Source organism: Ascaphus truei, chromosome 5 (assembly GCF_040206685.1).
Source record: "Ascaphus truei isolate aAscTru1 chromosome 5, aAscTru1.hap1, whole genome shotgun sequence".
Lineage (NCBI taxonomy): Eukaryota > Metazoa > Chordata > Amphibia > Anura > Ascaphidae > Ascaphus > Ascaphus truei.
This window is the reverse complement of record NC_134487.1, coordinates 235,737,388-235,762,938: the sequence shown is the minus strand read 5'-3', so window position 1 is coordinate 235,762,938 and position 25,551 is coordinate 235,737,388. Positions and strand designations below refer to the sequence as shown.

The 25,551-nt window shown below is 49.2% G+C and overlaps 1 protein-coding gene across 6 annotated transcripts in view; it reads right to left on the bottom strand.

Moving 5' to 3' along the window:
* Positions 1 to 2,088: 2,088 nt before the first annotated feature.
* ENTPD4 (ectonucleoside triphosphate diphosphohydrolase 4) overlaps positions 2,089 to 25,551 on the bottom strand; it is a 34,387-nt gene continuing 10,924 nt past the window's right edge. For 4 of the 6 annotated variants that reach the window (XM_075601751.1, XM_075601749.1, XM_075601748.1 and 1 more), the window contains exons 5-13: positions 10,788 to 10,938; positions 8,987 to 9,090; positions 8,537 to 8,596; positions 8,036 to 8,190; positions 5,859 to 6,025; positions 5,126 to 5,450; positions 3,535 to 3,620; positions 2,910 to 3,071; positions 2,089 to 2,364 (exon numbers count right to left, since the gene is read on the bottom strand). In XM_075601751.1, the coding sequence (XP_075457866.1) occupies positions 2,148 to 2,364; positions 2,910 to 3,071; positions 3,535 to 3,620; positions 5,126 to 5,450; positions 5,859 to 6,025; positions 8,036 to 8,190; positions 8,537 to 8,596; positions 8,987 to 9,090; positions 10,788 to 10,938 (1,427 nt within the window). In that variant the 3' untranslated portion in view covers positions 2,089 to 2,147. The remainder of the gene's footprint in view (positions 2,365 to 2,909; positions 3,072 to 3,534; positions 3,621 to 5,125; positions 5,451 to 5,858; positions 6,026 to 8,035; positions 8,191 to 8,536; positions 8,597 to 8,986; positions 9,091 to 10,787; positions 10,939 to 25,551) is intronic. The other 2 variants (XM_075601752.1, XM_075601753.1) reach the window with 2 other exon arrangements.

Sequence of the window (25,551 nt, the reverse complement as noted above, 5' to 3'; positions counted from 1 at the left end):
AAACATGCTATTGCATTGGCATGTGAAAAAATGTCTCAATTAATGCTGGGCTGCAGGTCCCATACCAATAATTGCAACTTTTCCCCTTCATTTTACTCTCAAATGTGCATTTTTGATTTGTTTACAGACTGGATCGTGGAATGTGAAACAGTGTTGAGATGGGCAAGGTCTTCTCATTCCCTGCTAATAATTTGGTTTGTGTAAGATTGATTTAAAAAGAACATACATATTATTAGGCAACTAGTACAAAATACAGTGGTCATGTGAAGTTCTGAATGTTCAGCTGGAAAGAGCTACAGTACACTGCGCTCTAACAGGACCTGTCAGCATTCAAGGTGACAGATTGCTGTTATCTGCCTATACAGCAAGGTGTGTTAGGGTGGCAAATCATTTCATAAAATATGCTTCATGTACTGAACAAGTGCCTCCGTATAATGGTTCTGGGTATATACACTTCCAAACTCACACAACCCCTGCTTCCGTTTAAAGCGCCCCTCTGCTCCCTGGTAATCTGAGACCTGCAAAACAGGAGGGTTTCCTGGCTGGTGTTTAAAGGAGGTTAGATAGGGTGGGAGAATCTTTAGCTGGATTTTGCTGCAGTCGTACACAACACTGGTTTACTGGGGCATGATATTTTACATTAGAAAATGTTTGAGAGCTTTGCAAACTGGAAGTGTACAGAGATACTCAGTATCATACAGAGCAGCATTGGCATGCTAATGCAGTGAAGAAGGTTTAGCGCAGTGGAAGTGTACAGCGGTACTCAGCATCATTATACATTCAGCATGCTGAGTGTATAGAGGTACCTAGCATCATTATACAGCGCTGAATGGAGTGTTTACATGGCTGGACTACTGATTTCTAAACCACTCTGCTGTCAGATTTTGTGACATAGCACCTTATAATCTGCCACTGCTGTCATGAGCAGGTGGTTCATAGGACCCTAAAATCTATTTTCTAGCACTATATCTACAAAAAGACAGAATCAGCCCTGCGTGTCATGAATTAAAAAAACGGGGGTGGGGGAATAGCTGGACAAACAAACATTAATTGGTATCACCTCAAGTCCATTTAAATACACTGCTTGGAGCGCTTCCTCAACTCCTTTGCTGCTACAGCACACCTAACAGTCAGACAGTGCAGGCCCCTTCAGCAGGGTATAAATCCCACGGGCAAGTCCATGGAGGAGAGTTACCTCCATCCACTCCTGCTCTCCTTAAACATCGAGGTGGAGATGATTAAGTCCATTCCTGAAGGAGTCCAGCGTCCAAACTACACAAGCACCTGCAGCCCACATGACTGGGAAGGACGGACAGAATAGGAACGATAATGCTGGAGGGGCATACAGTACCACTCATTCCCTTTTTGTGCAGGACATAGGGAGAGGAGGCTGTAGATCCTTTAGCAGTCAGAGGGAAGGGACACATTTGGTTATACGCTGCAGAAGGATCCCTCAGCCTGTTTAATTCCTAGTTACCTTTCTTTCTAAAAAGCATGTAGCCACCTGCTGGGGGATGGGGTGAGGGTACAATAAAGACAGTCCTAACTTCTGCTGAGGACCCTCACCCCTCCCACTAAACCGACAGATGAGAGGCTATCTACCCCAAATAGGCTGCTAGGGGAAAACTTCACATTGGTTCATTATTAGGAGTGGGGTGGGGGTGAAGATGAGGGACCCTGAGGCAAAAAATGGCTATCAATCTCCCCCACCACCCTCCAAGTCCCGTGTACAACAGGTCAATCTAACTCCTACACTGCCAAATATCATGCAAGTGCCTTTTAACCCTTTAAGGCATCAGACAGGCCTGCAGGACACTGCGTTATACAGATAGTCCTTGCTATCCAACGCTTTACAATTCAACCCTAAGGGCCGTTTTTCGATGCCGGAATGCGTTATCCAACGCTCGCCGCCACTGATTAACATGGGACTCACTTTACAGCGGTTTCACTATCCAATGCTACTTCCAGAACGGATTCCATTGGATAACCGAGGACTCCCTGTATTTCATTCCATTGCAGGCCTCCTCTGGTGCTGAAAAGATTATAAACCCTCTATGTTCTGCAGGGCGGGGGTCTGTGGCGTCATACTGGCTGACAATGTTTTTTTTTTTTTATCCCGCTCTATTGGGAGCTTGTCACAGGGCCCGCTACAGGCCGTGAGGCTGTAGTCCTTGCTCCATCCACAGCGCCGTGGAGGAGGTATTGCGCTGCATACGTCTGTGGATGCGGCGCAGCCTCAGCAGGTAAAGCAGGATGGAGAGGAGGACCACCATGAAGCAGACGAGGAAAAGGTAGTGGTTGTACACGAAGGAGGCCCCCCTCCAGTGTGGGTGACTGCCTCGGAAGTGATCCTGCTGGATATCCCTGTGGACGTAACAAAGGACAGCGGTCAGCAAGAGAGGAAGAGAAGCGCAAGATGAGCTGTTCACAGAAATGGGATGTGGAGCACTATATAAAATACTGCTGATTATCCCAGCATAGTGCTAAACTGTGAAAATTGAATGTGCTGCACTTCATGATGCCAGAGTATCCATGCACAATGCTAAACCAAGAAAACTTAACAGCTGCACTGTATAATGCTGCAGAGCATTTCTATATACTCCTAAAAACTGAACTATATAGATCTGCAAAGTATGTGTAATTACTTTCAGTTCCTTGCATCTGTACATGCTGCATTATAGAATTATAATGAGCGCCTCTATACAACACTACACAATGAAAACTTGCCACGTTCAACTGCAGTTTTTTATATTAGTTATCTATATAAACTTCTAGTCTCCTGTGAATTTGACAGAAAGTCTTTTTCATACATCTCTGCGAGAGGGAACAGAGAGGGATGTGAGAGGATGAAAGGTTATTAAAAAGCAGAAAAGTGTCTCCAACAAGTGCAGATGTTGATCTGTCAGTACCTTAGTGGCAGGAATCTGGTTCTGTACAGGATGGCTCCAAGCGTCCACTGCACCTCCTTATCGTACACCTGCAGGACGGTCTTCAAGCTGCTGTAATTGGCAGGGAACGAGAAGCCTGTGTGGAAAACCTCATACATCCAGGCGGACTTAAAGCACTGGTACCTGTGGGAAAGGGGCAATGAGAAACATGAGCAAGCCACACGCTTTTAATATTGTCACTGACTACAGTAAATCTTATCAGGCTTTGTGTGCTTGTTCCTAGTCTCCTAAACAGGTAAGTTTATTACACCATTTTGCAGCGGTAGCTTTAATTGTTGGGGGGGGGTAAATAGAATTATTGCCATTCATTATAATAGATCTATTATGTATTTATCATATATAACCAATATTTACTAGCACCTTACTATATCTAAGTCTCCTAGTAAACACGCAGGCTCTTATTCCATATGCTGTGAAGCCACTTCTGTGCTTGAAAATATGTTTGTTTCAATAATTTGAAGAGAGCTGATCCCTGCTACAACAGATATAACTATATGGATGGATACAATATTCAGCATTTTAGAATATAAGCAAACACCCCCCAGCCCCCCACCCCCCGAGGCCTCTGCTGGCCTTTGACACTCACTTGAGCCGGTGGAGGTCAGCATGTGATGCATACAGACCACTGTCGAATCTCTCCCTCAATTTTGACCACTTGGTGGCGCAATAATCCTGAAGGTTACAGGAGGTAGCGTTAAGTAGCGAGACCACAAACTGGGCCGTTCCATAGTGTGTGCGGCCGTGTGCGCGCTGCACACTTTTTGTGTGTATGCTGTGAGCGAGTGAGGTACTATATGTATGTGTGTGTGTATGCTGTGCATAGAAAGGCTGACTAACCTCAGCCAACTAAAACAGCAGCGCATGCGCACGCAGTATAGAACTGCCCTTAGGCTACGCTTATAGGGCCGGCGACGTTCGCTGGAAAATCAAATGGAGATGACTTCCAGCGATCGCGACCAATCCGTCGCGCCGTGCTTACTATAAGCACATGCGATGGCGGCAATGCATTTGTTTTGTCGCGTTGCTGTCGCCGTCACTATAAGCGCAGCCTTAGGCCCAGATGATGGTGCCGGCGGCACCTGGCAAGCACTCTGCTTTATTATCTTATGGGCCTACCCCCGTGCGCCTACAGGCGCGCTCACGCGACCGTGTTTTGAAAATACAACAATTTTTGAATTTTCAGGCGGCTGCCGCGTGACGTAAGCGCACATGAGCTGGTTCAGCCAATGAGGCTATCCAGCTTCGTACGCCCCGCCACGCGTCTACGATCTCCTGCAGCCATGTTCACAAATCGCTTGGGCTGCAGGAGTGCGCGCGGCGACGCGCTCGTTCTCACGCGGCCGCACAGGGACAATAATCCCCGTCTTAGGCCTGTAATATAGTGAGAGCGCGCCACCATGCGCGAGCGCGTCAATTGCATGTGTGGGCATGACATTGATATAGTTGAGACGTGCGTGCGTACGGTGGTAAACGTTGGCGCGTCAGCTCTGAGGAAAGACATGAAATTTGTATTTTTGTGCTGTGAACGCGCCACGTGACAGTGAGGCCTACCCTTATGATGTCATGGCCACGCCCGCCAGCAGCGAGCATCACCGTTTGGACTATAGGCACAAAACACGCGCAACGCCGTGTGCAGCCGCAAGCGTGCCAGCGCTTACTATAAAACCAGCCTTAGGCTTGGTCCCCGGTGGCGACGGCGGCGCATGCGCTGCACTCCAGTCACCAACTTCAATTAGGCAAGCCCCAGTGTCTTCTTGCGTGTTGGCTCACACAGTGCTGTGGCGCGTCAGCCAGCAGGGGAGACAACACGATTGTGTTAACGTGCGGCGACGCGGTCATACGGTGCGCTGGGAGCCAATACGAGGGCAGATAGCTTGGACCAATGGGAGCGCAGTGCTTTGAGCCGCTGGGCTGCGCCGCCCCCCCCATCCCTCCTTTTTGGCCACGCCCCCCATCACTTCCTACAGACCGCAGATTGCGGTTTTAAGCAGTGCACGTGCCGCCAGGAGCGCATGCAGCAGCCACCACGGGGACTTAGCATAACAACAGCTGAGGCAGTGCAGGATTTGCACAGACACACACACACACACACACACACAGCAGCAAAGGATCCCACGTTACCCTAGGTAGTGCCAGTATGCCTGGTGTCACTGCACAGTCCAGGTATCACTTGTTACCTGGGCCGCCCTGAGAAAGCGCTCCGAGCTGTAGTCTCCTCCCATGCGCAGCACATCCTCTGTGCAGTAGTAGAACTCAGAGAAGCCGTAGAACTCGCTGTTGTGGTAGGGCACGGGTGGCTGATAGGTGCCGTTCAGGGTGGTATGCGTTTCGTTAGATAGGTTCATGAGGGGCTGGATAATCTGACGGCAAAACTGGAAGTTTCCCGTGCCACGTACATGCAGTGTTTGCCCCCCCTGCTGGATCTTATCGGGGATGTCCAGAGGAAGACATGGGTCGAGGTACGGAGCTTCGAAGGAGAGACCCAGCTGCTTTCCCAAAAGCCTGGAGCGTGAAAACAGGGAGGTCAACCTATGTGTCTGTATTTCTGTATATATGCACATTATACATCTACATGGCAAATGAACGCACAAATTGTGTGTGTGTTTTGGCTACCCAGTGGGTAGACAAAATGTTGGGCCAATAAAATACTTTTTTTTGCATATTTATGGTGTCTATCCCTTTGTTATTTTGTACAGTACCTTATATGTACTCTGATAGCATCTCTCTCACTCTGATGATAATTATTATAAAGTGCAGAAAAGTTGTACACGTTCTTTGCCAATAAAACAGATGCCATATGCACAGTAAAACCAGAGAGGGCTGTGTGATTAGCAGTGTTGCGAGATTAGAGAAGATTAAACAAGAGATGAGGGTTTTACATAGAACGGGTGATGGGAGCTCAGCTCTGACCTGTTCTTCTCCATGGTGTTGGAGAAGATGAACCCCTCATATCTCTGACGTGCAGCGTTTCCCCCAAAGCCCAAGAAGGTAGCGACATAAACCCTGTACACGTGCTTCGTCTCGTGAGCATCACAGCCGAGGTTAAACTCTGCCAGCAGGTTCTTGGCCATCTCTTCCTACAGTCGAACGGGACAGAGGGACGGATGTCACATGGCAGGGACTGAACACAGCATTTACAAAATCAGCAAAAGTCACAGCCTAAGCTTATACACGAGACATGTAGTCAACTCCAGTCCTCAAGAGCTACCAACGACTGAGCCACCGATTTAACCACCTGCAAGGATAGCCTGAAAACCTGACCAGTTCGCAGCAGCACTGGGTGGTAGGGGGGTTAAATCCATTCCCCTCAAAAAAAATGGACACTGAGAAACAACAACATTTTATGAAGTCGAAAGCCAATCCTGTTTCAAGTCATGCTCAACAATATGCCCCAGCTGTTTATATCAACAGGTCTACTATACATCTCATGTACTAAAACTCTGTAACCATGTACAGGCATACCCCGCTTTAAGTACACTCACTTTAAGTACACTCGCGAGTAAGTACATATCGCCCAATAGGCAAACGGCAGCTCACGCATGCGCCTGTCAGCAATTCCTGAACAGCAATACCGGCTCCCTACCGCTGTGCGCAAGCGGGGAGACTATAGAGCCTGTTACACATGTGTTATTTACATCACTTATGCACATATATGACGATTGCAGTACAGTACATGCATCGATAAGTGGGGAAAAGGTAGTGCTTCACTTTAAGTACATTTTCGCTTTACATACATGCTCCGGTCCCATTGCGTACGTTAATACGGGGTATGCCTGTAATAAACTACTCTTGTTTTTTACAGGCTTATTATAGCGCATGAAAATTTACCAAACATCTTTTACCAGGAGAAATGCAATAACATAAATCTCATGGTTGCATTATAGAGATGAACACAACACACACATTGCACAGAGCAGCATTAGCAGTTACAGACAAGGTTAATTTGGATCAGAGCTGCGCTGGGAATTATCTGTAGATGAGAGGCAGGTAGACCGTCCATGGATCAAAGGGCTGGCTATGAAATGAACAGTGACCAGGTCCTTTGTTATTGGAGGTAGTAATTCATTGCTGGCCTCACAGGGTTAAATATGTGGGCAGAGCAAGCGGGAAAACATGTAACTTGAAACTGAAGTGTAATTACAGTGTTTAACGGAGCAATTCCACTATCCAGCAAAAGAAAAAATATATATTTGTTTTCCAAATGTCCATTCATTTTCCCTTTTCCTCCTGGCCATTTGCCTAGTGAAATCATTTTCTACTTCAAACAAATAATGTAATAGAACAGCTATGTCAGTTCTGATTGCTGCAATTCATGAGCCTATTAAAGGGGGATATAAACTCGAAGCTGTTTCGTGCCGCCTCCCAGGAGAAGGGCTATTGGGCCATTAAAATGATCTTAAATGATTAAACAAGGGTTCCCAATGGCAGATAACGTAATACACGCTTCTTCCCCATTTTTTCAACCTCTGTATATGTTTCTCTGTGAAACTGCACCTTTAATCAACAGATACATAGAGCCTAGTTGAGCATTTATAACATACGGGAGGTACGCTTAAGCCACTCACAAAGGGGATGTTAATCAAAGTCTTCAAGGTGCAAAAAACAGCAGATGGGAGAATTTGGAAAACAACCCCCAATGCATTGCCCTCCTTTATAAATAAACGTATGCAGCCAAGTTTAGGGAAAAAGTGCAAAATCAAATAGCCCATTCAGGGATAGCCGATTGGCCATTAGGCAGAGTACCCGCTAGTGCTGAGCAGGCGGCACTTGCCGCGGTTACTTACATATATAGATACATATATCGGCGCTTATGTAAACAAAAAAGCCTGACTTTCTAGCGCGCTCAACTACCCGCAATGCCCCCCCGCTTGCGTAAATGACCGGACACCCGGCCGTCATGCTTGGAGCGCTCTCCAAGCATGAGTGTACTCAGCGCCAGCGGGGACTCAGCCTTACACATGCAGCAGTTGGGGGTATGTGGTACAGCATGCCGCAGGCATTTTAGACAAACGTGAGGTAAATGTGCAGGGCATGACAACTTAAAAGGCAGAAATAAAAAAAAGGAGTAAAATTGTAGGGATAATGACCTGCTGTGAGGAGGCAAAGCTTACACTTTTAGGGACTTCGTATGCCATCTGCGTCGACACGCCCCCCATGTCCAGGATTCCAGCCGTACGCTTGCGCAGGATGACATCACTGTTGTCACTGCCGGGGACATTCACCTCCACCACAGTGTCATCATCTGCAGGGACACAGTAAGCAGGAGAGCAGTGAGCGAAAAGGACACAGCATTGCTCTGCTTCTTTTTCATGCAATGCTGCATATAAGCCTTACTTTCCAGACATAGCACAAGCTAATAAATAACCTTTTTTAAAAGAGAGAAAAAGGAGGGGGGGGGGGGGTGAGATAGAAATAAAAAGGAGAGCCCTCTGACTGCAATGTGACACTTTGCCATTCGCTGCTGAAAGAGCGATTTAAACAGGAGCTCTATGCAACTTTTTACAGAATGCAGCGTCCGTCACACTCAGACCAGGCACGAGGTCCTATTGAAATAATCAATACAAGGGTAGGAGTGATCGATTGCTCACCGTCATCAATATGATCGAAGCGCCCCAGGACAAAATTAATGCCGATCCACGCGTACACTCCTATAAAATCCAGCACAATGGTCAGTATCCTTAGAGAGAAAGCTGGGTGCTGCGCAGAGAAACACGTATATTCCCATCGCTGCTCTAAGAAAAGGTTTGACATTCCTAACTGAGCAGCCTTATTGCGGGCGTATTTGAGATGGGAGATCAGATTTTGGGAAACAATGCCAGCTCTCTGTGACGGAGTGTTATTTCAGGCACACTAATTAGATTGTAAGTTCTTAAGGGCAGGGACCTCACTGCTGCTTGTACACCATTAACATTACATACAATATAAATGATGACTTTATATATAAACATAGTGACAAAACATAGAAAGATTAAATGACAGTGCTATGTTCCAATTAGACACGCATGTGTTATCAGCTGCGCTTCTTCCACCACACGTACCCTCCTGCTTCCCAGAGATAACCTCAACGTGAGAGTCGGAGAAGAGGAAATCGTAGTGCACAGGGATGTCTGTGCGCAAATCTTCCAGGATGGCCTCCTGCTGGCTGTAATAAAGCACTGCAGTCAGTATGTGCATCTGTCTACAGTGAGGGACTCATAGGACCAGGCAAAAACAGCTGTGGTGGGCTTAACACTTTCACTGCAGAGATTCATTCACATTAAATATTTCATTTTGGTGGGTAGCACAGTGTTTCCAAGCACTTGGTGGTGTCCTGGCACAGCACCACTAAGTAAAAATGAGCCTGAATTTCTTAGGAAGGCAAGGCATTAAATGGAAACATGGAATACATATTAATTCAGAAAAAAATCAGGTTCAGAAAGAGAAAAAAATATATATAAATTAAAAAAAGTGACAGATTTCTTTTTTTGGTGCCCATCTTAAAACTCACGAGCCTCCCAGCTGCATTATATTTATTGAAGAAAATGAATCCCATGGAGAGCAATTGAAGTTCTGACTTTGATAAATGTCGGCGTTTTGCAGGCAAGGAACCTTCTTAAATAAAGTCCGTAACTGGCAGGTAATGCAACGTTTAAAAGCATCTCAACACTGACTTTGTCGTTAATTTTAAACTACAGATAAACCCCGTTATAACGCGCCTCGCTATACCACGATTCGGTTATAACGCGGCTCCCGTTTAAAAAAAAAAAAAAACACTGCACACACTGCTCATTGCACACACTGACACACTGCTCATTGCTCACACGGCACACACTGCACACTGCACACTGCACATTGCTCACACTGCACACACACTGCTCATTGCACACACTGCACACACTGCTCATTGCTCACACGGCACACACTGCACACTGCACACACTGACACACTGCTCATTACACACTGCTCACACTGACACACACTGCTCATTGCACACACTGACACACACTGCTCATTGCTCACACTGCACACACTGCTCACACTGCTCACACTGACACACACTGCTCATTACACACACTGACACACTGCTCACACTGCACACTGCACACACACTGCTCATTGCACACACTGACACTGCTCATTGCACACACACACACACACACGCACACGCACACGCACACACACACACACACACACACACACAAATCAGCCTTACCTTGGGGATGATTGGTGAGGCATGTGGCTACAGGGGGGGGGCGCTGCGTGCCGCTGGGGGTGGTGCTGCGGGGGCCCCCGATGCTGCGGGGGCTGGTGGGATGGCCCGGTGCAGCGCGGGGGGGCAGGTAGGTTGGCGGTACGGCCCGGGGTGGGGGGGTGGCGGGGCCCTGCTCTGTGGCGGAGTGGCAGGAAGACCCTGCGCTACGGCAGGGCGAGGGGGCCCGGTCCTGCGAGGGGAAGGGTGGTGACGGTGCTGGGGGGGTTGGTGCTGCGGGGGTCCAAGCGGCTGATCACCTGTTCCCCGGGCCTCCCTCTCGCGGGAAGGGGCTGGGAGGGAGAGGGAGGGGGCTGGGAGGGAGAGGGGGCTGGGAGGGAGAGGGAGGTGGCATGTGGCCCGCATGTAGGGCTTCCGGACACCTCTTCCTTCCTTCCCTCCTCACTCCCTCCCGAACAGGCACGCGGCGGCCATTTTTTTTTTTTTAATTAGCGCGACCCCGTTATTAACGCGGTGGTCTCGGGGTGGACCCCGAGGACCGCGTTATAACGGGGTTTACCTGTATTATGTTAAGTACTCCGCGAGAGGACATGTGAAACACAGCTTCCCCCTTATTTTGTGAGGAGTAACCAGAGTTCCTGCTTTCTAACCTTTCGGCCAGAATTCTTAGCCCCGCTGTACACAGGATGTACAGGGGGGTCTCCTTGTGCTTCTCACGGGGGATGTGACTGGCAGCGAAGTTCAGCAGGGGGGACATGTAGTCGCTGGCTTTTTCTGGTGTGGTGGCGAGTTCGGAAATGCCTGGGAGGAAGACAGAATGCAGGTGAATGTGAAACCCGCCTGTCTGGGAGGTTTGCTTATTAAAAGTATTCCAGCAATTTCCAGAGTCTCCTCTCTAGACATGCAGTTGAGAGGGAGGAAAACGCTGCGACAGGTGACTGAATCGCTGGAATAATGCAATAATAAATTATTGTCAGAGGGGTCAGCAATGCCATGTTCTGCACACGGTATACACTGCCCTACAAATACAAATACACTTATCAGCACGATGCGATGCACACTGTTACATATTGCTCTGCATATAGATATACTACTAGGCACACGGTTATACATTGCCCTGCATGTAATAATAACTTTATTTCATACAGCGCTTTTCTCCCAATGAGACACAAAGCAGCATATAGGAATTTTACAGACACAGTCCCTGCCCCGTAGAGCTTACAATCTATGTATTTTTGATGCCTGAGGCACAGGGAGATAAAGTGACTTGCCGAAGGTCAAAAGGAGCCGACACCAGGATTTGAACCAGGTCTCCCCGCTTCCAGCTTATTGTCTTTAGCATGCTTCAGTAGATACACACTGTTCTGCATGTAGATATACACACAGGTCCTGCATACTTGTCTGGCAGCATAGGAGTTAAAAGTACAGTTCACTTCAAAACGATCGAGGAAAGTAAAGCACCTGCTAAATATTTAACCCTTGTGTTTAATTACACATTCCTACATATTTTGAGATATATATATATATATATATATATATATATATATATATATATATATATATATATATATATATATATCTCAACTGTAAATATTACTGTATGTTCATTTGCATGTCTTAGACAGGTCTGCAACCCTGTCTTTCCCCATTATCGCCCAGCAGATATATAGATATAGATATCTATCTATCTATATATATATATAGATAGATATCTATCTATCTATATATTTTTTTGTAACAATTTTTTTTTATTGGTCACAGTCAGATAAATTTACATACAGTAGTGTCGTGGGCCCACAACATTTGTGCTCATTATTTCCAGAGAAGGACCAATAACAGTTTTCCTTTTTCAGTAGGAAAAAGAGTACGGGGAAGAGGGGGGTGGGGAGAAGACAAACATGGGAGGGGGGGGAAGGAAAGAGGGGGGGGGGGGTATGTGGACTTGCTCAGAGGTGTCCCGTGTAGTTCTCCAATTGTTTGGGGGTGGCTGCTAGACCTAGGTGCTTTGACTTTTTGGGGGTTTATCTCTCGATCCAGGGGTCCCATGTGTTCCAGAACTGGGGCATTTTCTTTTGGAGCATGGCCGTAAGCTTCTCCATAGTCATGACCTCGTTAACCCTTCTCACTACTGTGGTTCTCGAAGGGGCCTTAACCTGTTTCCAGGCTGCCGCTATAGAGCATCTGGCCGCTGTCAGCATGGCCCTGATCAGCCGGGACATTGGTGGGGGGAAGTCATCTATGGGTTTGCTCAGCACTATGGTCAGGGGGTCCAGGGGGAGAGGGATTCCAGTGATCTCGTAGATAAGTGTCTGGATCTTGGTCCAGAACTTCTGGATCTCCGGACATGACCACCAAATGTGGGCCATGTCTCCCTTTTGACCACATCCCCTCCAGCACAGGTCCGGTGTGCCGGGGTAGACCTGGCTCAGCCTAGCCGGGGTCAGGTACCACTGGAATATAATTTTATAGATGTTTTCTTTTATCGTCGTACAAATTGAGGTTTTAGGGGCTTGCTCCCAAATGTCCTCCCAGTCTTCCAGGTCTATTGAGAGACCTAGTTCGTCCGACCATTTTTGCATATATCGGTGCTTCGGGGGGTCTGATGTCGGTTCCGTGCTTTTGTATATCTGTGATATCAGGCCCCTCTGGTATATGTCTTTGAGACATAGGGTTTCAAATCGGGTCAGCGGGGGGAATTTGGAGGTTGGAGACAGTGAGTGTAGGAAGTGCCTAAGTTGTAAATATTTAAATAGATGAAGGTCTTGGGTCTGGAATTTGTACTTTAATGCCTGAAAAGTTAGGATCTCTCCCTTCTGCAGTAGATCGGCAACCAGCCTAATATTGTGACCCTGGAATTGGTCGAATTGTCTTGTGGAACACCCTGGCGGGAAGTTGGGGTTCCCAAAGAGTGGGGTGAGCTGGGAGGGAGAAGCTACTGCACCGACACACTTTATTCGAGCAAATACCCGGTATGTACCTGGCAGATACCTGGAATGCGCCACTCCTCACCTCTGACAAGCCCCGTTGCATTTGCCTTCCCAGCCTGGGTTCATGCCTGGCTGATGGGCGGCTGATCTGTTAAATGATAATGATTACGATTTAATAGGCTGCAATGCTTCGCGTGTCTACCAGATGGCATAAATTCATGAATTGTAATGCAGTATATATATATATTCTGTGCATTATTGCAGCCAGCGGGAATAAAATGCTTCAATCCCTGCTTGGAAAATACCTCAATGCACTCGGGCAGAAAACAGTCACAAACCTCAATACACCCGGGTATACCCGAATTCGTGGGACTAGCCAAGCTCGAATAAAGTGTGTCGCCAGTGTAGCAGACCATACTTCCCTTTGCTTTTGAGCCATGCGTCCCACGTGCATCTCATTGCTCCGAGGCCAAACCTCTGTGGCCCACTCCCTCTCCCTCCTGTGGTCCAAAGTGCCACTTGGATGGAGTGAGGCTGTGCGTAATGTGACTCTATTGCGAGCCAACAGGCCGAGGCTGGGTCGCAATTCCAAACTACAGCCTGCTTCAATTGTGCTGCGAAGTAATATCTGACTAAGACGGGGACCCCCATGCCTCCTCTTGCTCTTGAGGAGAGCATCACTGACCTTGGAACCCTAGGTCTCTTATCGTTCCAAATAAATTGGAGCATTAATGACTGGATGTTCTTTAGAGCCGGGCGTGGCACTACGATGGGGAGGGTTTGGAAGAAATATAGTAACCGTGGGAGGTTCATTTTTATGGACACTATCCTTCCAAACCACGAAATTTGTTTTTTTTCCCACGTTTCCAAGTCCTTTTTAATCTGGTCAAATAAAGGGGGGTAATTGTGTTGATAAAGGGAGTTATACGAGTTTGAAATTTTGACCCCCAGATATTTTATATAGGTGGAGCTCCACTTGTATTTGTAGTGGGCTTGGATAAGTTTCCACGTCTGGGGAGGGAGGGAGATATTTAGGGCTTCCGATTTGTCTATGTTGACCTTATAGTCAGAGACCTGCCCAAATTGAGTCAGATGTCTTTGAAGGCTATGAAGGGAGGCAAGGGGGTCATCGAGGGTCAGAATCACATCGTCCGCGAATAGGGAAATTTTGAACTCTCGGTCCGCAATTTGGATCCCCTTGATACTTTTTTCGGCTCTAATTTTGGCCGCTAGAGGTTCAATGGTTAGGGCAAATAACAAGGGGGAAAGCAGGCAACCCTGTCTGGTCCCGTTCCTGATTTTTATTGGGTCCGAGAATCCGCCTGATAGTTTGACATACGCTGTTGGGTTTTGATAGAGGGCTCTCAATCCCTCTAGGAAAGGGCCACTGAAGCCGAACCTCAGCATTGTTTGGTCTAAAAAAGACCATTTGATTCTGTCGAACGCTTTTTCAGCGTCGAGGCTCAGAATCATTGCTTTGGATCCGGTGAGATGCACGTGGTCTATTATATCCACAATTTTGCAGGTGTTGTCGGAGGCCTGTCTTCCTGACACGAAACCTACTTGATCTATGTGTAGAAGTCTAGGGAGAATTGGATTTAGCCTGTTTGCCAAGATCTTACTGTAGATTTTGAGATCGGTATTTAACAGGGAGATGGGCCTGTAGTTACCGCAGAGGAGCGGGTCTCTACCCTCCTTGTGGATTATAGCCAGATTTGCCGCTGTAATCGTAGCTGGGATTGGTTCCCCTTGGAGGAAGGAGTTGTACATATCTAATAGGTATGGGGAGAGGATTGGCATAAACATTTTATAATAAGAGTTCGAGAAACCGTCTGGGCCCGGGGTTTTGGCTAATTTGAGTGATTTAATGGCTTCAGATAGTTCCTCTTGGGAGACATTTTTATTTAACTTCTCTACCTCTTCCTGGGATAGGGTGGGCAGGTTGCATTGCTCTAGATATTGTGAGATAGTATTAAGGCTAACCGGGTCTTGGGTTGGGGGGTGAAGGTTGTAAAGGTCCGAGTAAAAGTTTGCAAATTCCTGTGCCATCTCTTTCTCTACGTATGTGGTCTGTCCGTTTCGTGTCGGTATGCGGGCTATCTGAGATTTGACTCTCGTGCCCCTAAGTTTTGAGGCTAGAAGCCTGTCAGCTTTATTGCCTTTATCGAAGAATTTTTGCTTCGACCACCTTAGTGCCTTCTCGACTTCCTCGAGTTGAGTCTGTTTGAGGGCAGATCTAGCTAGATTTAGTTGTTTAAGCGTTTTTTTTAGATGCCGTAGTTTTATGCTGCTTTTCTAGCTTGGTGATCTTGTCTAAGATCTCTTTTTGGAGCTTAAGTTTAATGATGGAGGCTTTATGGGCCTCTCAGAGCATGGCTGGGGCGGAGACTGAACCTGCATTAATTTGAAAGAACATTGATAGCTTTTGGCGGAGTACCATTTCTGTGTCAGGGCAGTTTAACATGGAATCATTTAATTTCCATCTGTATTGGGTGTTTTTCACAAAGGGTATGGATAGGGTATGTTCAATTGGTGCATGGTCGGACCAGGTGATTGGGCCTATGTTTGACTGGGAGGACGCCTGGAAGATGTTGCTAGTACCTAGAAAATAGTCGATCCTCGAGTAGGACTGATGAGGGGTGGAGAAGAAGGTATAGTCCCTCTGACCCTGGTGCAGAGCCCTCCATATATCCACTAGTGAGTATTCCTCCATGATGTCACTAAATTTCTTAGCTTTATTTTGGGATTGGATGGTGTATGGAGTGGGAGAGGATGTGAGGAGGGTGGGCGCGGGGTTCGATTTGTCTAGTGCGTGAGAGGTCACCATGTTAAAGTCCCCTCCGATAATCAGAGATGAGAAAGATTGCTGTTCTAGGGTTTGGAGGAGTGTTCTTAGGAAAGGGAGTTGGTTGTCATTGGGGGCGTAGATGTTTACAAGTGTGATTGGGGTGATAGACAGGTTGCCCTGTAGTATCAGGAACCGACCATCGGGGTCTGGGAGTGACTTGGATAGAACAAAAGGGACGCCATTCCGTATAAGGATGGCTGCTCCTCTTTTTTTGCTTGGCGAGGATGCATAATATGCTTGGGGGAATACACTTTTGAATGTGTTGGGTGGGGTTGGGGAATTGAAGTGGGTCTCTTGGATGAGGACAATGTCTCCCTTTGATTTCTTTAGGTCCTGAAGGACTAGCTTCCTCTTTGTTACTGAATTGAGTCCTTTGACGTTAAGTGAGATTAATTTAATGGAAGACATTGTCCCATGGGGGGTATTCCCAGAGCTCCAGGCTCTTGGATTTCCCATGACAAGAGCTCGTTCTTCAGGCATAGGACGAAGGTCCCTAGTCGGTGTGGATGGGAAGGGATAGGGCGTCTCTGGGCATCGGATTGGAGAGGGGGGGAAGGGTGGACACATAAGGGGAGAAAAGAACATACGGGCCTTTGTCAGGCCCCAAAAGAGTAACCTTTCTCACGGCAGTGAGAAAGGTGGCGGGGTCAAACACCCCTGGAGATCCTTCCAGGACACCAAGCCTGGAATGGGAGAGAGAACCAGATATATGGTCCGACACCCTCCGTGTCTTCGAACATACTGTGTTTGATGGAGACACCTAATAAAATGAGGGGAAAGCTGCCTCCTGTTTAAATTTGCAGTGCAGTGTGGCCTTTGCGTCTTGTAGGCTAAAGGGCATGGGACTAACTGGGGAGGAGAGGGGTATAGAGCGGGGGGGGGGGTGGGGGAGAGGAAAGGGAGGGAATAAACGAAGAAAAACCTGAGTGCAAACAAGTAAAACATTTCTTTCCACAAATTGTTGTTTTGTAGACATAGCCTAATCAAATTATAACTCTAAACATTTCAACGTCTTTCTAGTCCCACAATTGTTGTATACATCCTCAAAATACCTTCTGTGGGACTCATCATTGACATATTCCTGAGCCTCTTTGAGTGGGGGGGGGCGGGGGAGGGGAGGGGGAGAGAGGAGGGGGGGGAAAGGAGGGGGGGAGAGAGGAGGGGGGGAGGGGAGGAGGGGGGGAGGGGAGGAGGGGTGGGGGGGGAGGAGGGGGGTAGGAGGGGGGGTAGGAGGGAGGGAGGGGTGGGGAGAGGGGAGGAGGGGGGAGGGGTGGGATCTATAACACAACATTTTAACATGGATGTAAGCATTTTCATACATGACGTTGGTAAGTTCTCTGTGCGTCCTGTCACGTGATATTTGTCCTGGGCTTTGCCTCCCTTTGGCGGGGCGGTGGATAGTGGTGGGTGAGGGGGGGTGGTGTGTGGGGGGGGCTAATGGTTTGCTCGCAGTTTCAGGGGTAAATAGTTCTTCTTTTGGATTGTTTGGGAGCTGGAGTGGTGATGGGGACCCAGGTCTGGGCCTCTCTGGGGGGAGGGGTTGGGGGGGGCATGGGGGATCGGAGAGGGGGTGGGAGACAGTGGTGGTGGCGGAGGAGCAGGGGGGTAGGAGTAGACTGGTGGTATATCGGGGTCAGGGGGAAAAAGGTGGATCCAACCTGATTGTTGCTGAACCCTCTTGGGTTAGGGATATAGTCTGCATAGTCCTCTTCAGTAGCCAGGGTTTTCTCTCTCTGGGGGGCTGTACAACGATCGCCGGGGTCGGAGGCCCCTGGTTGGGGTCGCCACCCTCTGACTCCAGCTCCCCCGGCTCTGGTAGGTGGCGGTAGGAAAGACAGGGGGGGGGCAGGTAGGGGAGGAGGGGATTCAGGAGGGGGGTGGGTGTTGGGGGGGGGGAGGGAAAGGGTTGGGGGGGTGGGGGAAGGGGCGGGGAATGAGGGGAGGAAAGGGTTGTGGTGGGGGGGGGGGGGGAATGAGGGTTAGTGGAGGGGGGGGTCTTGGCTGAGTTCTAGACGGCAGTGTGCTGGGGGGGTCTGATGCTGATTGTCTCGGCGTTTCTCCAATGGGAATGCTGTGCTACGGCACCAGTTGCCGAGATTGGAGGTAGCAGGAACATCAGGTAGATGGGTGGACTTGGCCTCTCTTTGGGGGGGGGGGGGGGTTCCCTCTGGTTGTTTTCCTCAAGTCCTCGGCAGGTGTGTCACGGCAGTATGGGCTTTAGGCAGGTGTCGGTGGGGAGCTGGCGCTCCCGACCCATAGCGGGAGATGAGGTTAGTTGGCTCTAGTGTTGCTTCTGGCTCGCCAGCCGTTCCGACGCACGGGGGGTCCCAGAGGAGGCGGGTTTGTTGGCCGCTCTTGGGGGAGGCTGTTGGGTTTGTGGAGAGGGTATTCCTAGAGCCTTAAGGAAGTCCTGGATATCCTCTGGGTCCACAATAGTTAGAAAGCGTCCATTTCTGGGGACCACCAGTTTGAAGGGGAATCCCCATCTATAGCGGATGCCTTGAGCCCTCAGTTTAGTAGTTAAGGGTTTCATGTCTTTGCGCTTGTTGATTGTGAAAGCGGACAGGTCAGCAAAGATCTGCAGTGTGTCTTCTCCAATTTGGATGTCACCCACCCCTCTGCTAGCCGCCATGATTCGCTCCTTTGCGGTATAGGTATGCATTTTGACTATGATGTCTCTGCGCCGGTTGGGGTCTGGGGATTTGGGACCCAGGGCACGATGGGCGCGGTCCATCAGTAGCTCATGCAGATCCGGGACCAGCTTCAGGAAAATCTTTTTCAGGTATGCTTGTATGGCGTCCGGCAGGATTGTTTCTGGCACATTTCTGATGCTGATGTTTTGTGTCCTCTGTCTATTTTCCTGGTCGTCGAGGGCGTCCCTTAGCTCGTTCACGAGGTTACCCAGTCTCTTCACCTCGTCCTCTGTTGTCGATTGAGTGTGGCAGACCTCCTCTACCTTTGCTTCTAGTGTGTCAGCGCGTGCGGTAAGGCCATCTACGTCGGATCTGAGGCCTTCTATGGCTGAAGCCAAGTCTTCCTGGAACCCTCGCCTAATTTTATTAAATAGGGCCTCAAAGAAGTCTTTGTGCAGTCCGTATTCGGGCAGTTCAAATTGGATCTTCTCCGCACTTGTTCCTGCGTGGTCGGGGTCCGCGACTCCCTCTTGTGACTCAGCGGCCGGCTCCATCTGGCGTTGCGTGGGTGCAAAGAGCTTAGTGACCGTATTTTGGGTCCGCTTGTTCTTTGGCAGCATTGCGCCTTCTTTGGGGGGCGTCTCCGAAAGTCTGATAGTCCCCTCTTTATTATTTTTATTCCCTTTTATTTTAGGGGGGGGGGGGTGTGGGCGTGTTGTGGAACTTCTTGGGTGTTTCTGGAGCTGATGAGTATTTATTTATTTGGCTCAATGCTGTGTTGCTGGGGAGGTAGGGGGTTGTGGCACACTGAGGCTCAGGCAGCAGTTGGAAGTTGGTGGTTAGGGCAAGCAGCCATGTATCTCTTTAAGGGGAGCTGGTGTCTCAGTGGAGTGTTCCTTTAAGATGGCCGCTTCCTCTCCTGGCGCCACGTGGTGGGTCTCGCAGTCAGTTCCTGCAGTCAGGGGGTACTCTCCCCTGCCGGGATCGCCTGATGGGGTATGTATATTTATTTAATTTATTCTGGGGGGGGGGCAAGCGGGTACCGGGACCGCAGCGTAGAGATCCTGATGCTGCTCCGGCTTCTCCCTCTGGGCCGCGGGAGGCCGCCGCCGGCACACTTCAAGGGCAGCGCGCGCAGGGGGGGATCCCCAAGCCCCGCAGTTAGAGCGGACCCCGCGGGACACTCGTAGCTTAGCCCCACCGCCTCTCCTACCTCCCGCACGCTCCTCCAGGCGATTCCGCTGAGTTTTTGTGTGAGTGAGGGACTCAGGGGGAGACTTCCACCGGGGGTCGGGACTCACAGGAGGCCTCCCAGAGCGCCGGTAACCCCTCTCCGAAGCGAACCGCGGTAAGAGGTCACTCTTTTTCTGAGATGATCTTTGGGGTTCAGGTCTGCTAGGTTTATTGGGGGATTTGTATATTTAAATGCTAAAGCTTAAGTTATACGTTGGAGGGGCCCTGGAGCAAGTCTCTCAGGCAACCATTCCTCCTGACGTCCATATATATATATATATATATAGATATATATATATCCAAAAAAAATAAATATATAATATATCTCTCTCTCTCTATCTCTCTCTCTCTATATATCTATATATATATATCTCAATATATAAAGTTATGGTGGGTGAAAAAGGTGACAGAAACCTCCACCATTAGCATACAGTATAGCCAATAAAGAATATCACTTGTGAGCACATTCACATGTCTTAGACAGGTCTGCAACCCTGCCTTTCAACCATTATCACCTAGCATAGTGTTTCCACTGCAGCAAGGGATTCTGGGAAATTACATGCAAAAGAGCACCCAATGTGTCACCTTTTGCCTAAAATATCCATTCACATGGAGCCCATTTAATCTGATGCATCGCCATTCACACAGCTTTTAAGCACAGCATGGGGCTAGCAAAGCAAGTACAGACCACTCACAGACATGTTTCAACCTTGATGTTATCATCAGTGTGTGGTTGGTCTATACTTGCTTTGAAATATTTCTAGGCTGGGTAGGTTTACCATACATTTTAAGTTATGGTGGGTGAAAAAGGCGACAGAAAACCTCCACCGTTAGCATATAGCCAATAAAGAATATCACTTGTGAGCACATTCACATGTCTTAGACAGGTCTGCAACCCTGCCTTTCAACCATTATCACCTAGCATACAGTGTTTCCACTACAGCAAGGGATTCTGGGAAATTACATGCAAATGAGCACACATCCATGTGAATGGATATTCCAGGCAAAAGGTGACACGTGTGCTCTTTTGCATGTCATTTCCCAGAATCCCATGCTGCAGTGGAAACACTGTATGCTAGCTTTCCGGTAGGCTGCAATTCACATCCATGCGATCTGGCAGCTGGTGTTCTCTCTGCCTACCCTGTACTGCAGGCATGTCAAGCATGCGGCCCGCGGCGGATATTTTTGCGGCCCGCTCACAACCAGCGCGGCGGTCGTGTGTGTCGGCGAGCGCGTGGGCGGCAGTAAAAAGTTTTGGCCGCGGGAGAAGCGAGCGCGGGGGAAGCGAGTAGCACGGGCAGAAGTAAAATCTGTCCTGCAGGGGCTGGAGGCGTACGGTGGCCGGGTGCAGTCAATCTGCACTCGTGCCGTGTGTGGGAGGACACGGGGGCGGAGTCAAAACCCCGGCGGAGAGACTGCATTCTCCTTGAAGCCTGGTAAACCAGAGAGATCATGGCCGCCCCCCTCCATGAGGTGCAGAGAGTTCAGCAGTTCAGTGGAGATCCCACGGACAGGGGTATGTCTTCACAGCAGCCCCCCTCCCCCCTGTCAAATTTCTGTGTGAGCTGCACGTGCAGAAGGAGATCTGTGTGTGCATCTCTATATCTGTGTGTGTGTGTGTGTGTGTTTGTGTTTGTCTGTGTGTGTGTGTATCTGAGTGTGTGTGTGTGTGTGTGTGTGTGTGTGTCTGTGTGTGAGTGTGTCTGAGAGAGAGAGAGAGTGTCAGGGAGAGGGAGAGTGCCTGTGTCCCTGTCCCTCTGTCCCTGCCCCCCTGTCCCTGCCCCCCTGCCCGTGTCCTTGTCCCTGTGCCTCTCTCTCTCTCTCTGCGCCTCTCTCTCTCTCTCTGCGCCTCTCTCTCTCTCTCTGCACCTCTCTCTCTCTCTCTCTGCGCCTCTCTCTGGTCCTCTCTCTCTCTCTCTCTCTGGTCCTCTCTCTCTGCGCCTCTCTCTCTCTGCGCCTCTCGTTTTTATCTTAACTGCCCTATACCTACACCGAAATAACCTATTCTGCTTTCTTCCGGATCGGACTCAAGTTTCTCACGGGGGACATCGGAAGACAGGTAGGAAACACCTCCCCTCCAGTATAGTACCTTGAGGGACTACGGATCAGGTAAGATTCCAGGCGGGATTGCTGCTTTGGAAATCAAGAGGGGCATCCTTACACTGGTTAATGGGTTCAGATGTCATTCACATCTGGCTTTTTTAGTTTTTATTTTCGTTTTGTGACACACACACAAACACACACACACACACACACACACACACACACACACACACACACACACACACACACACACACACTACTTTTCGAAATAAACCTACGTTTCTATGAAAATTTAAGTTTTTTTTTTTTTTTGCTGCCCACTTAGACTTAAACCTTGTTTATTTGGCCCTTGTTAGCATTTGAGTTTGACATGCTTGCTGTACTGTGTTGTGCTGGAGAAACGGGGACTTCCTTCTATCATACACTTCGGAGGACTGTTATCTACCAGAGATGAGTAACCACCAGAGATCAATTTCTTTATATTGCTGACATTTTAGCTGTTTGTGAGTGTGCACTTTATGTTTTTTTCTAGTTTGGCATTAAACTTTTTAATAGATTTGAACTATGGGGCACGCGCTTCTCTTTTTTCTTTTTTAACAGATCTATGTGGATGCAGGCTATCCCACAAAAAGCAGCGAATACTCCCAAGGACTACTACATATTTTGCGGACTTTTTATTAAGTATAATTTTTACTATATGCCTACTTGTATGTATGTATCACACTTTTTTTTCTAGGTAATATTTCAACAAAGCATTTAGATTAGTCCTCACTGCTGTATTACTGTTTTAAGAAGTATTATTATTTTTGATTAATCAATATTCACTTCTCATTTATTATTAATTGGTCTATGTAGCGCTGATTTTTGTTCTGTGTATGTGTATGTGTTGCAGACCTGTCTAAGACATGCAGATGAGCATACAGTTGTATTTACATTTGCATATTTGCTTTGCTGTGGAGGGTTTTTGTCACTTTTTTTACTCACCATAACTTAACTCGGTATTATGGTTGGCCCATCCTTTAGCTTCTTTGCATACCCAGTTAATCAACCCCACACTGATGAAACCCATTAAGGTCGAAACAGCTGTCTGTGGGTGGTGGGATCGCTTCTCGGCCTTTTGGCTAAGATCAAGGCGAGATGAGTGCTCCTCTCGACCTGCACAGCTATGACCAAATGCAGTACTATCCTACATGGGGCTCCAGTAGGAAAGGTCTGTGGCAAGCATTTGGCCCTCTAGCTCGTTGAAGGTGGTGTCCAGGCCCCGGACCACAGAACCCCTGAGCCTTCGGGCTAAGGGGGGATGGCATTCGAACAACCAGCCCTTCGGGGCTGTGGTGCACCCGCACAACCCTCGAAAGAGGGGATACGATGTGAACTCCCTTGCGGGCCTCGGGCCAGAGGGAGGAAGAGACGGATGTCCTGAATCCTAACGGAGGAAGGCATCAATGTCCCTGGAGACCTAGGCTTTCGGGCTGAAACCTCCAGGGAAACTGGGCACTGAGGGCGGGTCTGACTTCGGTTGGACAGTCCAAGGGCAAGCTCCCTATCCACTGAAGTGGACTGGGATCCGATGAGCGAGAGGGTGTACCCTCTCGTGAGGAAAAAAAAAAAAAAAGCTGTCTGTGGGTGGTTTTCTGGGTAATGCACCTTAACCCTGGCTGTGCTCAAAGCTGTGACCATGCAGCAAGCTTAAGCCTATAGGGAACCATGTTAAAAATGGTTTTTGAAGCAAAAAGTGGCACTGTGTGCTCATTTGCATGTCATTTCCCAGAATCCCTTGCTGCAGCGGAAGTGCTGTGTGCTGGGTGATAATGGGGAAAGGTGGGGTTGCAGACCTGCAGATGAGCATACAGTTGTATTACGTGTGTGTGTATGTGTGTGTGTCTGTGTGTGATTGTAATATACAGTGATAAGTCAGTGGTGCTAAATGGGCCAATTGATACAGTAGGAGAAAGAAAAGCCCCAAACAAAGCACTCTAGTCTACCTATAAAGTACAAATTCACATAATCTTTATTTGATAACTGTCACAGAACAAAAGTTAAAAAGAAAGCACAAAATAATTAAAATAAGGCATGGATCCCCTGTACGTAATAAGACTTGACATTAAATCTCCAGTAATGAATTCCCAGTGGGAACAAAAACCCCTGTCAATATGGGCAGAAAACACACTCTGATGTACCTGACAAGGTTGACAAAATATTACAGACAAGAAGCCAAGATGAAGTGGCTATGGCTAGGTGGTCAAATCACATAGTAACAACACAATTGAATTCCCATATAATCTCTACAAAATATCTCAAGTGACACAGAATGAGAATATATGATAAGGCCACACAATGTAAAGCCTGAAAAAGCACACCTCACAAACTCATATGCTAATTGTCATACATTACCAAATGTCAGGCACACTGCAGTATCAAGGAGAAGACAAGGTGCCACTCCCAGTAGAAGGCTTTTTGGCCGAAACGCGTAGGAGCAGGTGTAGTAGGCAGGACCCCTGGTTTGTCCCCCTCTAGGTACACGTAATCATGTTTTGAGCGGTTGCTCCTTGTCTTCTTCTTGATACTGCAGTGTGCCTGACATTTGGTAATGTATGACAATTAGCATATGAGTTTGTGAGGAGACAGAGGGGGGAGAGAAAGAGAGGGGAGAGAAAGAGACGAGCAAGAGACCAGAGAGAGGGGGAGACGGGGAGACCAGAGAGAGGGGGGAGACCAGAGAGAGGGGGAGACAGGGAGACCAGAGAGAGGGGGGAGACCAGAGAGAGGGGGGAGACCAGAGAGAGGGGGAGACGGGGGAGACCAGAGAGAGGGGGGAGACGGGGAGACCAGAGAGAGGGGGGAGACCAGAGAGAGGGGGGAGACGGGGGAGACCAGAGAGAGGGGGGAGACCAGAGAGAGGGGAGAGACGGGGGAGACCAGAGAGAGGGGGGAGACGGGGGAGACCAGAGAGAGGGGGGAGATGGGGGAGACCAGAGAGAGGGGGGAGACCAGAGAGAGGGGGGAGACGGGGGGAGACCAGAGAGAGGGGGGAGACGGGGAGACCAGAGAGAGGGGGGAGACGGGGGAGACCAGAGAGAGGGGGAGACCAGAGAGAGGGGGGAGACGGGGGAGACCAGAGAGAGGGGGGAGACGGGGGAGACCAGAGAGAGGGGAGACGGGGGGAGACCAGAGAGAGGGAGACGGGGGAGACCAGAGAGAGGGGAGACGGGGGAGACCAGAGAGAGGGGAGACGGGGGGGAGACCAGAGAGAGGGGAGACGGGGGGGAGACCAGAGAGAGGGGAGACGGGGGGAGACCAGAGAGAGGGAGACGGGGGGAGACCAGAGAGAGGGGAGACGGGGGGAGACCAGAGAGAGGGAGACGGGGGGAGACCAGAGAGAGGGGAGACGGGGGGGAGACCAGAGAGAGGGGAGACGGGGGGGAGACCAGAGAGAGGGGAGACGGGGGGAGACCAGAGAGAGGGAGACGGGGGGAGACCAGAGAGAGGGAGACGGGGGGCGACAGAGAGAGGGGAGACGGGGGGAGACCAGAGAGAGGGGAGACGGGGGAGACCAGAGAGAGGGAGACGGGGGGAGACCAGAGAGAGGGGAGACGGGGGGGAGACCAGAGAGAGGGGAGACGGGGGGGGAGACCAGAGAGAGGGGAGACGGGGGGGGAGACCAGAGAGAGGGGAGACGGGGGGGGAGACCAAGAGAGGGGAGACGGGGGGGAGACCAGAGAGAGGGGAG